The sequence below is a fragment of the Osmia bicornis genome, chromosome 4 (assembly GCF_907164935.1).
Source record: "Osmia bicornis bicornis chromosome 4, iOsmBic2.1, whole genome shotgun sequence".
In the NCBI taxonomy this organism is placed as follows: Eukaryota; Metazoa; Arthropoda; class Insecta; order Hymenoptera; family Megachilidae; genus Osmia; species Osmia bicornis.
Genome location: NC_060219.1, coordinates 4,958,262 through 4,973,399, shown reverse-complemented (window position 1 = coordinate 4,973,399; position 15,138 = coordinate 4,958,262). Strand labels below are relative to the sequence as shown.

At 33.8% G+C, this 15,138-nt stretch overlaps 2 protein-coding genes across 4 annotated transcripts; one reads left to right on the top strand and one right to left on the bottom strand.

Moving 5' to 3' along the window:
* The first annotated feature begins 2,015 nt into the window (after positions 1 to 2,015).
* Positions 2,016 to 4,556, top strand: LOC114879652. Its single transcript, XM_029194775.2, has 5 exons — positions 2,016 to 2,105; positions 2,165 to 2,285; positions 2,570 to 2,721; positions 2,782 to 2,922; positions 3,322 to 4,556. Exons 1-5 carry the CDS (start codon positions 2,016 to 2,018, stop codon positions 4,519 to 4,521), a joined length of 1,704 nt encoding a protein of 567 aa, XP_029050608.1. The 3' UTR covers positions 4,522 to 4,556.
* Positions 4,557 to 5,863: 1,307 nt separating this feature from the next.
* LOC114879815 (uncharacterized protein KIAA0513) lies at positions 5,864 to 15,055 on the bottom strand. Of its 3 annotated transcripts, XM_029195118.2 has the most exons (11): positions 14,914 to 15,055; positions 10,769 to 11,043; positions 10,321 to 10,604; positions 10,099 to 10,140; positions 9,235 to 9,339; positions 9,011 to 9,171; positions 8,446 to 8,632; positions 7,981 to 8,203; positions 7,709 to 7,803; positions 7,411 to 7,471; positions 5,864 to 7,345 (listed from the first exon to the last, which is right to left on the bottom strand). In XM_029195118.2, exons 2-11 carry the CDS (start codon positions 11,038 to 11,040, stop codon positions 7,324 to 7,326), a joined length of 1,452 nt encoding a protein of 483 aa, XP_029050951.1. In that variant the 5' UTR covers positions 11,041 to 11,043; positions 14,914 to 15,055; the 3' UTR covers positions 5,864 to 7,323. The 3 variants fall into 3 exon arrangements, with proteins under 3 accessions (XP_029050951.1, XP_029050971.1, XP_029050980.1); XM_029195138.2 differs by having other exon boundaries at positions 5,864 to 7,471; XM_029195147.2 differs by lacking the exon at positions 10,099 to 10,140.
* Positions 15,056 to 15,138: the final 83 nt, after the last annotated feature.

Sequence of the window (15,138 nt, the reverse complement as noted above, 5' to 3'; positions counted from 1 at the left end):
TCGTAATTCACGTTCCAGCAGAACGAGGAATCGTTTTGTATATCGAAGATATTCAAGAACTGCATTGGCGAGAACAAAGTTGTATCGTTTAGTGATAATACAGTGTTATGAATACGAGCCTCTAAGTTTATTCCGTCGCTCATAAGACTTCTCGAATACGGTAGCGTATAGTAATTTATTTTCATGCGGTTTTTTAACGTCGTTCGAGGTATAAATAAAACAGCGATCGTTTTGAAGAGCTAGGGAACGTCATATCAACCATGCAATCAAACATACACGACAAGAAAACAAAACAAATTCATATTACGTCTGTTGTCATTGATAAATTAATCTTCTATTATTGTTACTATTACTATTATTTTATTATTATTATTATTACGAATAAGGAAAGTACTATTTACTATGAAGTCAGTACTGTCTGCACTACTATTAGCTTTTAGTACCATCGATATTCTATATTATTAAACGGATAACGAAAACTGCTGCGAAATTGACATTATTCGAACACACACACACACACACACACACACACACACACACACACTTGTGGTCAAATTAGGCTTCCGTAGGGAAAACGGTAATGTCATAAGCTCGGCCCTTCCTCTTTCCCCATGTAGGCTTTCCGACTTCCCTCATAGGTTTCCTCGGGTTTCTGGCTTCTGGACTTTCGGGGTTCCTGGCACTCCCTGTAGATCTCTTCTTCCCCGGCCTCCCTTCTCGCCTCTTCTGCGGTCCGGAGGAGAATGACGAGGTATATAGATCTGTGACCCCCCTATCGCTTGTATAAACGTTTATGCAAAAGAATGTAAATTGATATTTATGTTATTATTCATATTTTTTAATTATATACTAAATTATGTGAAAAATGTAATAATTAAAAAGTATGTTATTTTTTTCTAAATTACTTTTAATATAATTATAGCTAAAATTAAGATTTTGAGTATTCCTAGTTCCCCCTGTATCGCCATTTTCCGTAGAGAAGCTTGATTTGATCGCGAGCGTACATACACATACATATGTATACAATATTATATCTTTCCGATTCTCAAGAGTGTGTAGCGTAAACGGAGAAAGAAAAGTATAAAAGAAAGAATTTTTCTTCTCTTTCTTTTTTCATCTCGAGTTTCTAATCAATACGGATAATCGTCGGGACAGAAATGAATCTGTCCTTCGTCTTTTAGATTTATATTCTCTTCTCTAGACTTTTACGAAGTTGTGAATCATGCATTGTGATATTACTTGTATAGCCTACTTATTGTATATTGTTATAACGTAACATTACAAAATAGTGTGTATAGTCACGCAACTTTCCATTTTTACTTCGACATTTCTATATTTATCTTCATCTCTTCATATGGAACTATTGTAATAAAATATTGATGAAACTAAAACACCATGGATCTTTTGTATTATTCTGCGTCGCGTTTACATTCAATTAAAAGGAAATCGAACTCAATTTGACGAATAGTTTTTATGATAAAAATTAATAAGTACAACATTTTTTCCAGAGAAGAAGCAAACATTGTAAAAATCAAAGGTTCATATTTTTTAAACAAATTCGAAATCAGTAAAATGATGACTTAAATTCCCCTCAATTTTATGTACATTGGATATATTCTTTATTTGGAACAAAATCGCTGATATTTAGAAATTGATCAACTTGTCATGGATGAACCTATTGCAGGGAACCTATTAATTAGGACTTGAATTTTTATTGGAAGATTATTGTCATAATGGGCCCTCTCGTAGAATATGGGCCCTCTTCTTAGAGTATTTCTGGATATTTCAGGTTGAGAATTACAAGATTTGATATTTTTGAACCACTAATTTTTGGTCCCCAAAAACGAAGTTTTACGACGATTTGGAGTTCCCGAATTCCCAATGGCCAGACCGCCCCTGAACAAATTGTATTTGAAGTATCAATTAAAAACATGACGTTAGACGCGGTTCAAGTGTCTGTTTTGATGCAGTTTCAAGCGGAATGTGAAGATTTTTCGGAGTTGGATACGTCGAGTATGAGTGGTAAGATCGAGTATCTGGAAAAGTATTCGATAGCACCTTCGCCCAGCAGAGATTATTATGGGCTGAGAGTACTCGGTGACCAGGTGCTCACGAATAGATCGCGTTCTAATGATTCTGCCTCGTAACTTCATCCATTTTCTAGGTGATACTTTATCTCTGGAGAATCTCCCACGGTCCCCATAAGCTGCCAATCGTACGAACCACCAGTTTGGACAATTTCACACAGGATAAACCGTTACAGGACGAAATTCGACGTATTTTTGGTAGTGAAATGTTGATGGCAATTATTTAACAGATTGAATGACGAAGCTTTACACAACATCACCGTTACTTAATATTTTCTTCAATATTGAATTTATGGTGCAATCTACAACATTCAACGTGTGAATCATTTTTTTATATAATTCATTTTATTACATTAAAAGAAACTCAATGTTTTGCGATAGTATTATAGAATTGCAAGATATCAATTTCATATCGCGAGAATGTATTTTTATTAAATTGTTAAATACTTTATTATGACCATGAAATTTTATCAACGCGACAGGTAAATATTTGTTGAGACACATAAGACAGATCGCTTCGGGTCGAAGAAATACGTTACTAGCATTGCCAAAGTGCTTAATTAAAAGATTGATTAGATACCTGGCGGTGCAGGACATCGTAAAATTATCATCATTATCACACGTCGCTAAAGAGGTAAATAAAAATAAAAATAAAATCAATAATCGTTAATTATTAATGAACATATATATTTAGATCTTCGATGATAATTTCGTGTGGGAAACCTTGTATAAGAAATACAAGCCTCTGACGAAAAGACAGAACGAAAGATTGGATTTCATTTCGTACGACTGGAAGCGATTGTTTCAGCAGGCACAGATGCAGGGATTAATAAAGGTAATCGTCTGAACGTTTTCTGTTATTTTAATATTTCAAATTCTGTTGTTCTAATTAAATTAAATTCAATTTTTCTTCAAAACAGGCTTCTACTTATTTTAATAATTTTTGGCATGGGTGCTAGGTCCAGGACTGAATTATAATTTCTGGGTCGTGGGGCTATCGATCCTCCGAGGGCCCCCTTGGTTCAAGAATTGAAATTTATTTGAAGGAATATTAAATAACATTTAATCGTAAAGAAAAAGGGCAATAGTTGAAACAAATTTCATGCAATATTTTTTGATGTAATAAATGAAAGACTTACAAGGGGGCTCGGGCTAGTGGTGAGGATGGTTACCCGGTATATTAGGTTCACATTGGACCCCATCCAATTACACTTATGAATTATTTCTTTTCCAGGTACCTCGAGCTCGTCCTGTGACGAAGCAAACAAAACCCAATCCAAAACTAGAAGACTTTACAAAAACTTCTAATTTCGCTTCAAGAACCATATCAAAACCTATTCCATTCGAAAATCAATCGTCCAAGAAACCAGTAAAGAATGTTCAAAAAAAGATCATTCAGAATCCAATTCCTAGAAAATCGTCCGATATTCGTCTCGACGAATCCATGATGGATAAAGAAAGAGAGAAGTTTCAAATCACAGAAAAGCAAGCTTCCACTATTCGATCTCTTCAAATGTCAGCGCAAAAGAACACGAAGACACTGAAACAAAAGTCAACTATTACAAGGATCGAATCGAAGCACGAAATGAAGGATTCTCTCCGAGATAAACCGAGCGAAACGAAATTAAATAAAACACAAAACAAAGCTCGGAAAATTGACGCAAAGGCCAGTAATATCAGCCTGAAGGCGTTGGAAGAAAGAGAAGGGAATTTGTCAAAATCGAAAAGCAACAATTCAAGGACTACTAAAAATGAAAGAGCTGTGTCTAGAACGATTCAAGAGGATCAAAGTAAAACTAGAACGAAGGGCAAGGGAAAGAAGATTGGTCAAAGTAAATCAACCATTTTCAACACAGCCACGGCTCTTCTGGATGATCCAGGAATACGATCGACCGTGAAAAACGATTGCTTGGATTTAGCTGATTTAATAGAGGCTAGTCTGAAGAATATGCGCAGTCCACGGAGTATATTAGATTGCAATTTTGAGAAATCGAAATTCTGTGCCGGAGATTCAAATGAAAAAATAACCGAAAATTCTAGGGGATTATTGAAAAATGGTCGAGCAAATGTGACTCTAGATCGTTTATCCGAAAAATCTGAACCTCTCACCGCTAAATCGGTGGATTCTGTTAAAAATGATGCATCAGCCAGATCTGTCTCGTCGAAGTATAAGACGAAGAATAAAAATGAATTCAATGGTACGATGGAATTCGATGCTTATTTTGAAAGATATTATAATAAACACGTCGTGCCACATAATACACGAGAGAGTGAAGAGAATAAACGCTCTATTCTACGGAAAACTGTGGATAAAATGAGCGTGTTACGTTCTTTGGGAACGAAGAATTCGTACCCTAAGAAGATTGGAGTTGACTCTGTTCCTCAGGCGAATAGATATGAATTGAAAAAGGCAGTAGGCAATTTTTTTAAGTAAAATACGGTTTTGAGATTATAGAGTATGTGCATATGTTTGATAAAATAAATTAGCAGGATATTTTTGCGATAAACGCGTTGAAATTTTTATTGATTCGTTAGATTGTTATTAGAGAGTGTAATTGATATGTAATCCAAAGTGTTTTGTCAGAGAATATTACATAATACTGAAAATATTAATATTTTAAATTCTATAGTTTCATAATAAATTATGAATTAATAACAAAACTTCTAAGTTAAAAGTAGGTGTACGAATTGATTTGGTGCTTAAAAGAAAAATTATGATAATTTTTATTGTTAAAATAAACGTTATTGTTATTAAGGATATTCTTACTAATAATATTCTAAATGCATAAAAGCGTCAGAAGATATTTAAATTTATAATAAAATCGATAAAAAGTACCGAATTAATTTGTACAGTATCGAGGAAAGTAAACTTCCTTAAAAAAAATGGGAATACAGAGGAGGCAGGAATTCTTGAAATCTTAATTTTGACGATATTAATATTAAAAGTGATTTATCAATAAATTAATATAACTTTTAATTATGAAATGTTATAAAATTTAGTGCACTCCATGGAAAAATTAGGTGAACACTTTTTTTTCTTAAAAAAATTTCAATGACCTGATATCAGGTCAGTATGCAGAGAGCGCCAGCGATGTATCGGGGTCCCTGACACCCCTAATGCCGCAAAGAGCATTGCTGGTACTTCGGGGTCCTTGACACCCCAAAACGATTTTAGGTCGGTATGCAGAGAGCGTCAGCGATACATCGGGGTCCCTGACACCCCGGATGCCAAAATGTCGGTATGCAAACAGTTTTACTGGTGCTTCGGGGTTCCTGACACCCCAAGATGATATAATGTCGGTATGCAGAGATAGTCACTGGTACTTTGGGGTCCATAATACCCCAATATGATATCAGGTCGGTACACAGAGGGCGTCATTAGCGCAGCGGGGTCCCTAACGCCCCTGGATAATATCAGGTCCCTATGAAGAGGGCACAACCAGTATAATTTTTTTCCAGAGTTTATTTAATTTACTTCATTTATTTTTTTTGCTTATTAAACAAGCTCATCGAAGGGGAACAACATTTATGATAGTGTCCCTCTTCTGGCCCTCGGCCGAGGATCCTTTTTATTTCACTTTTTCCAGTTATTCATATAATTTTATCCCTCTTTATAGGCCAAGACCACCCCTTTTAGTTATTAATTATTTTATTCTTCTTTAAGGGCCAAGACCCACGCTTCCTAACTATTTATTATCTTACTCCTCCTATTCCTTGTAAGCTTATAAAAGGGAATTTTACTTAAGGGATATATTGTGTTGATAAAAATATACCAATGTGGTGAGGAAATTTATTAACAAATCTCTTTTCACTCTAACAACATTCGCTGAAAATGCGAGTAGATATACAAAATAAAATATGGTGCTTGCGTTTTATGATATGTCTCTCAGATACAAACATATGTACATAGACACATCGAGAAAGGAAATTTGTGTAGCTAATATTATCAGGATAAAGATTCATAAACGAGCTGCATGATTAATTCGAAAATTACATTAATACTTTATCGCTGCGTTAAAGATTAACGAAGGATAATAAAATTAAGCTACTTTAATTTGCAAATTCTCTACATCTTTGTTCGTAAACATATTCTGACAAACGTTAGAAAGATATCAGCTACGAGCACTGTGCAAACTATCATCTAAAATTCTGAATAATAATTGATCAAGAATCTATTTGAATTTATAAAACGAGTGTGTTCATACGAAAATTGGCAAATTTTCTTTTTAAATAAGCTCTCTTTTTCATGCTTTCGCTGCCAATCGGCAAGATATTACCCTGGGAAATTATTTTGAACCACTGACATCATGAAAATCGGTTCACTGGTACACAAATACACAATTTACATACATTTATCCACGTCGATTATCGCAGCAAAATTATTATAGTAGAATTCTGTTTACTTGAATAAATCAGGACCAGAAAAATAATTAGAGAAAATCCTGGAAAATGGTGCACTCTGCATAATTTATTCTGAACTCAAAAAGTATTGTTTGTTTATTTTATTTTACAGAGTTCTACTGTATTAATTTCGCATACTCATTTCATATAACTTATTGTCCATTTACGCTTAAAGCATTTCAATTGGATCGAGACACAAGAATCTCATTGATTATGGTAAGCAAATTGATAGAATCTTGTTGGGTAATCAGAAACAACAAAGAAATTCGAAAGGTTAATCGAATATTTTCTAAATTGATTGAATAGAATTAAAACCATGAAATTTCATGATTGTAATATTAACAATGTAACAAGTCGATTTATTTGAACTCCAATTATTCACTTAATTCTACAATTACAAAATTTTTTAACTGTAGGATCTTAAAATTCTGAAATATTAAAATTGTGGAATTTCGAAATCCAGAACGTGGTATTTTTAAATTTTGTACGTTCTGAAATTTTGATGTTCTGGAATTTTAGAATTCTAAAACTTTAGAATGATGACATTTTGAAAAGGAGCAGACTCATCCTGGCATGTATCTAGTGATGCCAATGAATAAATAGAGTTCTATTGTAGTTAATTGTTCGGATCGCTGGTTGTAAGAAACATTCGATTTCATTGATTCAAATTTACACAATTTTGTCTAATTAAGCTTAGGAACGGTTTGCGCCTGAAGTTCTCTTTGATTCGGTCGCATCCGATAGAATTACAACCGTGCTCTTATTTCATTGAAATTGACTTCTTTTCCCTGGAATTCCTTTCACATATCGAGTTATGTTCCTTTAATTGACAACATCACGATACTCTTCTTTCGCGACTGTTGAAAATATTTTAAAAATCATTTCTTTCATAGATCGCTGGATCATAGTTAAACGAACCTACCGCCATGGTTCTGTTTCGTCGAACATCCTTTCAATATTGTCGCGAAGCATTTTTTCCTGCTCTGAAATATTAGGAAATTTTAGAAACATTAGAAAATAAAAGTACTCAAAATAATCAAATTTACAAATTTACAACTAATTAAAACAAAAAAAAAAAATAGAAGAAGTATTGTGAGTTATATCTATGATATTATTGAGAATGATATCAGTCTGGTACAAAAATAAATTTTATTTTGAAGGCAGAAAAAGGTATTATTGTTTATATTACACTTCAAAAATTTGTTATTTACTGAATTTACCTTTCGTCAAATTTGCAATTACGCACTGCTTCCTAAGAAATTCTAGGCACAGAGTACGAGAGAGGCCAAATGCATGCATATTACATGTGAATGTCCTGAAAATAAGAAACAGTTTAGTATTACCAAAATTATCCTAAGGTTATTATAAAACATGTTCGGGTATCCGAAATTTTCGAGTTCTCCCATGTCTATGCTTTCCGAAATCCGATCCAAATCGAACCGAACTGATCCGATCTAACACTTTCGGGTATTCGCATTCCTATGGTACTCACCCTAATTGTCCAAATACAATGTTAGCTTGGAATTTACGATCTTCTATGGCAATAGCTTCCTGATCCAAGGATTTTGGTCTCGGAGGAACTGGTCTTGAGGCTCGTTCACATTGAACTGCATCGAAGAATGCTGCAGTCCAAAACCTCATCGATGTCCATATTGGTTGAACTCGTAGATGTGTGTACAAATACTCGCGGTATGGTTCCAACCCCGGTACTTCGACTAATTTTTATATAAAAATCGCGTTAAAATTCCTCATTTAATTTCATGGTGAAACAAAAGCAGGAACCCTTTATTTTAACATAAAACTTAAGTTTGCAAGTCCTTCAGTGAATTAAATGTAATTAATTAAATAAAATAAATAAAAATAATAAAATTAAGTTAAATTTTCTACAACTTTCATCCTTCGACTTTTCTACTTTTTAAAAGTTATACTATTGATAAGATATAAAGCACATGTTTACCTTCGTGATAAAACGTAAAACACATGTTCATGAGACTCTTAGCAGGTGCAAAATCATCCGCTTCGTGACATTCGAAAAGGGCCACCGCAAAATGTTGCGCCAAAGAGTAAAATGATTCTTCGGTTACACAGGGTCGTGCTCTTCTCGCGTTCACCACTCGGGAGAACCATATTCTACCAGATTCTGTCTGCAAAATAGTGAAATCAATTAATAAGTTTCCTATTAATAGGTACATAAAAAAATAGGAGAAGTAAGAATGCATTAGAAAGTTCCTTAAATACGAAAGTTACAAATGAAAGAAGTAATTTTATTTTCCATTAGGTACAGAAATAAAAATGGTAAACAATTTATTACCATTTACCAAAAATGAGCGATAAAATATAATAAGAGTATCGTTATTGTTACAGAACTTTTAATTAAATTTAAAAGTCAAAGTCAGTGGATTTATTTATTTCATTCAGCCGTAATTAATTAATTAATTAGTAGTTAAATAATGAATTGATTACTTTGTCTAGTGGTAAACGCGACCATGATCCACGAATAGTCTGTAAATATAAATACGTACAAGAACCATTTGACCGAAACTTGCTTTCTGCTCCTGATCAATGCTATTCGGAGCGTCGAATAGAAGAGGCACGAAGGTTTTCATAAAATCCGCAGCGGATTCTTCAGACATGCTGTCTGCGGACAAACTGGAAGCCCAAGATTGACCAGATCCTGACGAGCCTGAATAATGAATAAATTTCGCAAAAACTATAAATACATTTTGGAAAGTAAAAATATTTTTACCTGATCTTTGCCATAATCTACGACCATCCATGTTCGAATCCAAACTAGTGCTAGGCCCGTAACCATCCTGATCGCTCATCGAATCGCTGCTGCATGGTTGCATGTCTGAAATAATATTCTACAGGAAACACTCCCCCAATATTCTGTCTGTATCTACTATTCACCTAAACAATACTTAAAACTGGTGCGTATGACACGTTAAGTATGTTGCTTAAACACCATACATACATGTCTAATCTTATTCTTGAAATACAATATACACCAATGGGAACAGCGATTCTATCGTACTATGAGGAATTCTTAGGTTCTATACACACATATTAAGAAAAGAGCTTGGTGTTTCAGGTTTTACATTTAAAGTAAGTACATACATATAGTGAACAGGGTGCTTTTAATATAGGAACATAGAATCGAGCAAAAGTGGTTAATTAATATACAATGTGGAACTTTACAGCCGCTATAAATGGAAGAATACAGTAGTGATGGGCAGATCAAATGCCAGCTGAAATGCGCGGAGGGTGGAAATTTACAAATTGTCCTATTTTCAATTTTTCAATTATAGATAGTAGCTTGGAAATGTTCCAAATTTAGAAATACAAAACTTTCAAATTTGGTGGCTTCTAAATTTGAAAATTAAGAAACATTGAAATTTGGAAATTTGGAAATTTTTTAATTTAGACATATCAAATCTTTAAAAACCTCAATTTTCAAATTTTCAAACAGAGAAATTGACTCTCCATCAGCGAAACACACCATTTGCCCGTCCATGTACCATGCTCTGGCTCAGTTGCCCATCACTGGAATACAGGATTGATGGGGGAACCTGTGATGGTTCACAGTACATTCACATCAACGTTCATTTACCTAAACGAAAAACGACCGTCTGATAGCGGGTCGGGGCTCTTGCTTTGTTGTAAAAAGAAACAAAATGCGTTATGTAAAAAACGTTCCCACGAAAATAAACCTGTTGCGATGCAAAAATCAGTTGTTGAGTCAACGAATTCATACTGAGAAAAGTACATACATCGTATAAAAAGTACATTTATATAAAAATTCATGAAATCAGCAATTTATGTCACTACTCACCTGCTCTGTAATTCAATTTGTCGAAAGGATCAGGTCCTGTAGCTTTGATATCCTTTTCCTGAAGAGGTTCTATGCTCTCTTGACTATCTCTATCGGGACTGTTATCATCCTCGATTTTATCTTCTTGCGTTTTCTTTCCGACTGTTCTGGATGAAGTTATTTCTTCGTAAGTCATGCCAGGAGGATACTTCCTCATACACCTGGACATACTTGCGCTACCCTGCCGTTCTAATTTGTGCCTAGCGATCGCTTCGTAATCCTCGTAACACATCCCAGCTCCAAATCTGTGCGAATTAATAATAGACGTTGAGTTATTGTATTTAAGAAAAAGGTGAAGTAGCATTTTGCTGTTGCATCGAAATACAAAACTGCATCAACTTAATTAGCAGTTTTATTAAAAAGCAACTTTTATCAAATGTAAGAAATTTCTAGCGTATACGACGATTACCTTGGAAGCCTCAATTTTCGTCTAGCCAACTGCTCTTCCGGTTTATCTGTCTGAGGTAGTGCTTGTGGCGAAGAAGGCGGTGTCGACGGGGTCGTGGTCAATTCGCTCTCTTCTAAACTACTACTTAAAGCGGATCCTATCCTACTACCCAGACCCTGAAGATACTCTCCACTACCCCCCAATGCAGATCTGACGGATCTAAGTGCACCTCTGGTGCGTCCAATTAAAGTTGCTCCACCGGTGGATGGCGGAGCTGTTGTTACGTCCACCATCTCCTGCAAACATCGTGTACAAAGAACCTTTTAGTATTTAATATTACAACGAATCGCTTTACAATAGCGAAAGCTGCGTTTAATACAAAATCCTTTTCATTACATTTTTATGATTTAATGTGCATGATAATTTTAATTGTTGGCGTAATTAAGATTTTTCTTCTATATACTTATAATACTTATAATATTATACTTATTAACAGAATTTTAGAATTTTAGAATTTTTAAATTTTAGAATGGTAAGGGGTCCAATCTCTAGCTAGTTATGCCAATAATTTTAATATGTAGGTATCTCAAATTAAAGGTTTTAGTAATGAAATTCAGAATAAGAACCTAGGAGGTAAATAGAAAATTTGCAGTGTTAGATGTTATTAAAAAATAGGATGATGAATGGATTAGGTACGCTTTATCACTCGTCAGAAAGTCATTCCAGATAAGTTCCGTAAAATGTATTCCGAATGTATGTAGGTCAGTGAAGACATTTAGGTGTAGGTGGTGTAATATTGAAGCATCGTACGCAGCGCAATAAAGGACAGCTGAAAAGTAAATTTTTGCGTAGGTGTGGAATTTTTTAATATCTCAGGAATGAGAGACGGTTGGTATGACATCGGTACTGATTCTAAACTTTGTGAAAAAAATATTTAATAATTTTTATACAGATTTAATAAATTTAATAATAGTTTTTTAGAATTTTTAGCATATTATGTGTTTAAGAACTGAATCTTCTATAGAAAATTAGATTGTAATTAAAAAAGAAAGGAAATAAACAATATAATAAAGCAAAAATTCTTCGACAATTTTCTACAAGCATTTTTTCAATACGATTACATAATAACTAGTTCTCTTGTTACAACTGTTTGCTTTATTATGTCAAGACTACGTAATACCCTCAGTACAACGAATTCATGTCTTAAATTATAATATGCATCATTAGTATACAGTTTATTGTTATCGAACACAATGTCTTACAGCTTTTAACAATGTTTGGCGATAAAACTTATTTATCCAAGAAAATACCAGATTTGAAATATATACTTTATATAATATTATCGACTTTTCTGTTTAAAGAATTCTGAATGAGTGCACACCTGTAAGTACCAGCAACATAAAAAAAGCATTAGCGTATTTGAATAGCAAATTATCTTATCAGTCATATCGGTACAAGGATGATAAATGTGTCTTTATATCTTCATATGTAAAATATACCCCCATAGCTAAGTGTTTCTATATTTCTTTAAAAAAAAAAATACAAACTGAGAAAAGTCAACGATTGAGGTGTTACAAATGCTTCTGTAATTTATTGTAGGTATGAAAAAAAGTAATAGGGATAACGACGGATTAAGGAAAGTTATAGCCCCGGGTCCCACTTTCCAACGAAGAAATATGAATGAAATTATTTTTAATGTTGCCCTTTTTCTTTACGACTAAATATTATTAAATTTTATTCAAAATAAATTTTAATTTTGAAATCAGGTTTATCAACCAATAGGGCCATCGATGGTTAGAAATTTTTATCTGATTTTGAACACGGGAAATACATAAGGAATCAGAAGTTACACGTAAACACAGTAAATGGTAATTTTGTTTCTAAGTAAACTTGTATCTCTCCTTTTTAACATCAGGTGCGTGACATAATGTAACCTTTAATATTTATGCTGATGCCTACCTTGCTAATAATCTACCGCCTCGTTACTGTTATCGTCCATTGTGTGTATATTGAGTGCCCCACGTAAATAAATCACTTTGTAGTTTTAGAAGGAGGCAAGAGGAAATGTCGCAAAGCAAAATATCAATATTTGACATTTATGGACAACTACATATATTTACATTTGCATTTCGTGTAAAAGTAAAGTATTAAAATACTTATACGTAAATGCTTCATTTTTTTGTTTAAATTTGTATGAAGTAATTCAGCATTATTTGTGGCTATTTTCTACGATCTCCATTCAGCTCGAAATCATGCGGTTATGTGGAACACTATGTACACATAGTGAACGAGATTTTCATGGTTACCGGTTGTGATACGGAATAATTGCGGACGTCCTTTAAGATAGCTGATTCTGTTGAAAATTACACGCGGAAACTAAGTTGGGTAATTCAGCTCTCTATAAATACATGAATGAATGTTTCATGATTTCTAGTTATTCGAACCCGCACATTAACTTGTGTTACCGTAATGATTTATCAAATTTACTAAATTTGATTATAACTCTGATAAGTTATTGTACAATTTATTGAAATTGTTACATTATTTTATTTTGTATTATTTTTGAAAAAGAATATAACACAATGGCAGTGCCAGATTAAGAGGAGACCCCAGGCCTTACTTTTCAGGGAGCTCTATTACGAGCCTTCCATTTAGTATGGCAAAGAAAATTAAAAGAAATTTTTTTGTACTGTTGCCCTTCTTCTTTACGATTATGTGTTATTTAATCTACTTGAAGCAAGTTTATGAACAAAGGAGGCCCTTGAATGGCTGATAGCCTCGGCTCCCAGAAATCATACTTTGGACCTGTGTGATGGATAAATTTGTAATTAATTACTGACACCGACTATGATAATAATTCCATAAGGTTAACACTCATTCCAAAAATCCTATGTAAGTTACTGTTCACAAAAATTATTTTTTAACAATTTCTTTTTTATTTACGGCTACATCTCTGACGGCGACAGCCCATTCGAGAAAGGTTTTTTTTAGGCAGGATGTTTCAAAAACATCAAAGGGAACCGCCAGAATCGCCAGAAATGGATCATCGATTGCGTCAACATCTCCATCGGAGGTTCGATGCCGTAAGAATTTGAAATTAAATTGGCAGTAGAAATTGCTTGGCTAGAAACGAATGCAATATAGTGCAACAACCATGCCAAGGTCACTGCGAGTCTAAACGATGCAATTTGACGAATGTTTCAATCGATGTCCCCCTTTTTTTTCATAACTTACAAACTCCGATCATTATTATATTAACACGATTTTAAAAATTAAGTAGAAATAAAGTAAAAAATGTTAATTATTAGCAGGACAATGTTGGAGTTATCGCTCGGTGAATTAAAAGTCACTGGAATAAAGATTACTATATATTAAAATTTGAAATTGTTAAAAATTCCCTCGTGCCAAATAATGAAATATAACAAGGGATAATACTCGTGTGATGTATTGACAACAGATAACCTTGAAGGATTTCTACCACCAGCGATTAATAATAAAAAAAGACTGTAATACAATATTTTAATTTCTTATAATTTGAAAATTCATGACAGAATCGAAAGCACTTCAATAGTCGTTACAGTAAATTGTTTCGATTAGGACTGCGTGGACTGAACGGTATCGATTGAACGGTACGAAAAAATCGTAAATCGATTTAACATCAACGCGATACGTTAAACGCGATTGTATTGAGAAATAAACGATCGTAGGATTTCACAGCTGCATGGAAACACGTCGAAGAATATACTCTAGTAAAACATCACCGCAATGCAGCTTTATCTATACCGCGCTATTCTGCACCATACGGGTCGTTGCTTAATTTATGATTCCACATTTGTGAACACCGATGAACAATTTACCAAATCCTTCATATACATTCGAACAATCATATAAACGTCCATATTTCCCAACTACATTAAAGAAGAATAATTTAATTCAACTTTTCCTTCAATTTCAATAATGAATTATTCAATCCACATAAAATAAAAAGAAAAGTAAATACGTTCAGCAAATCACATGTACAATTAATTTTCTACGTTTAATTAACAAACAAATTTGAAGTTTACGTTTGAATTTCAATCATTCATTCTATCCAGAATGTTGTCATTACATCAACGATATGTTTATCTAGTGTTTTATTAATTAATTAATTAAAGAAATGTGTTCACCGTTCGGTGAAGCGAATGATGAGGCTTGCTCTGATACGATTTTTGTCACGATCACTGGGAAACACGTGTCTGACCACGAACGTCTGCTACGACGACCGCGACTACTTAAACCTTCGAACCGTAACACAGTTGCTTCCACTGATTGTTCGTTCAGTTCGCGTTACCCTTCCACATGTGATCCGATTATCACATACGCATGCGTTTCCTGCGATCAATACAATTTCT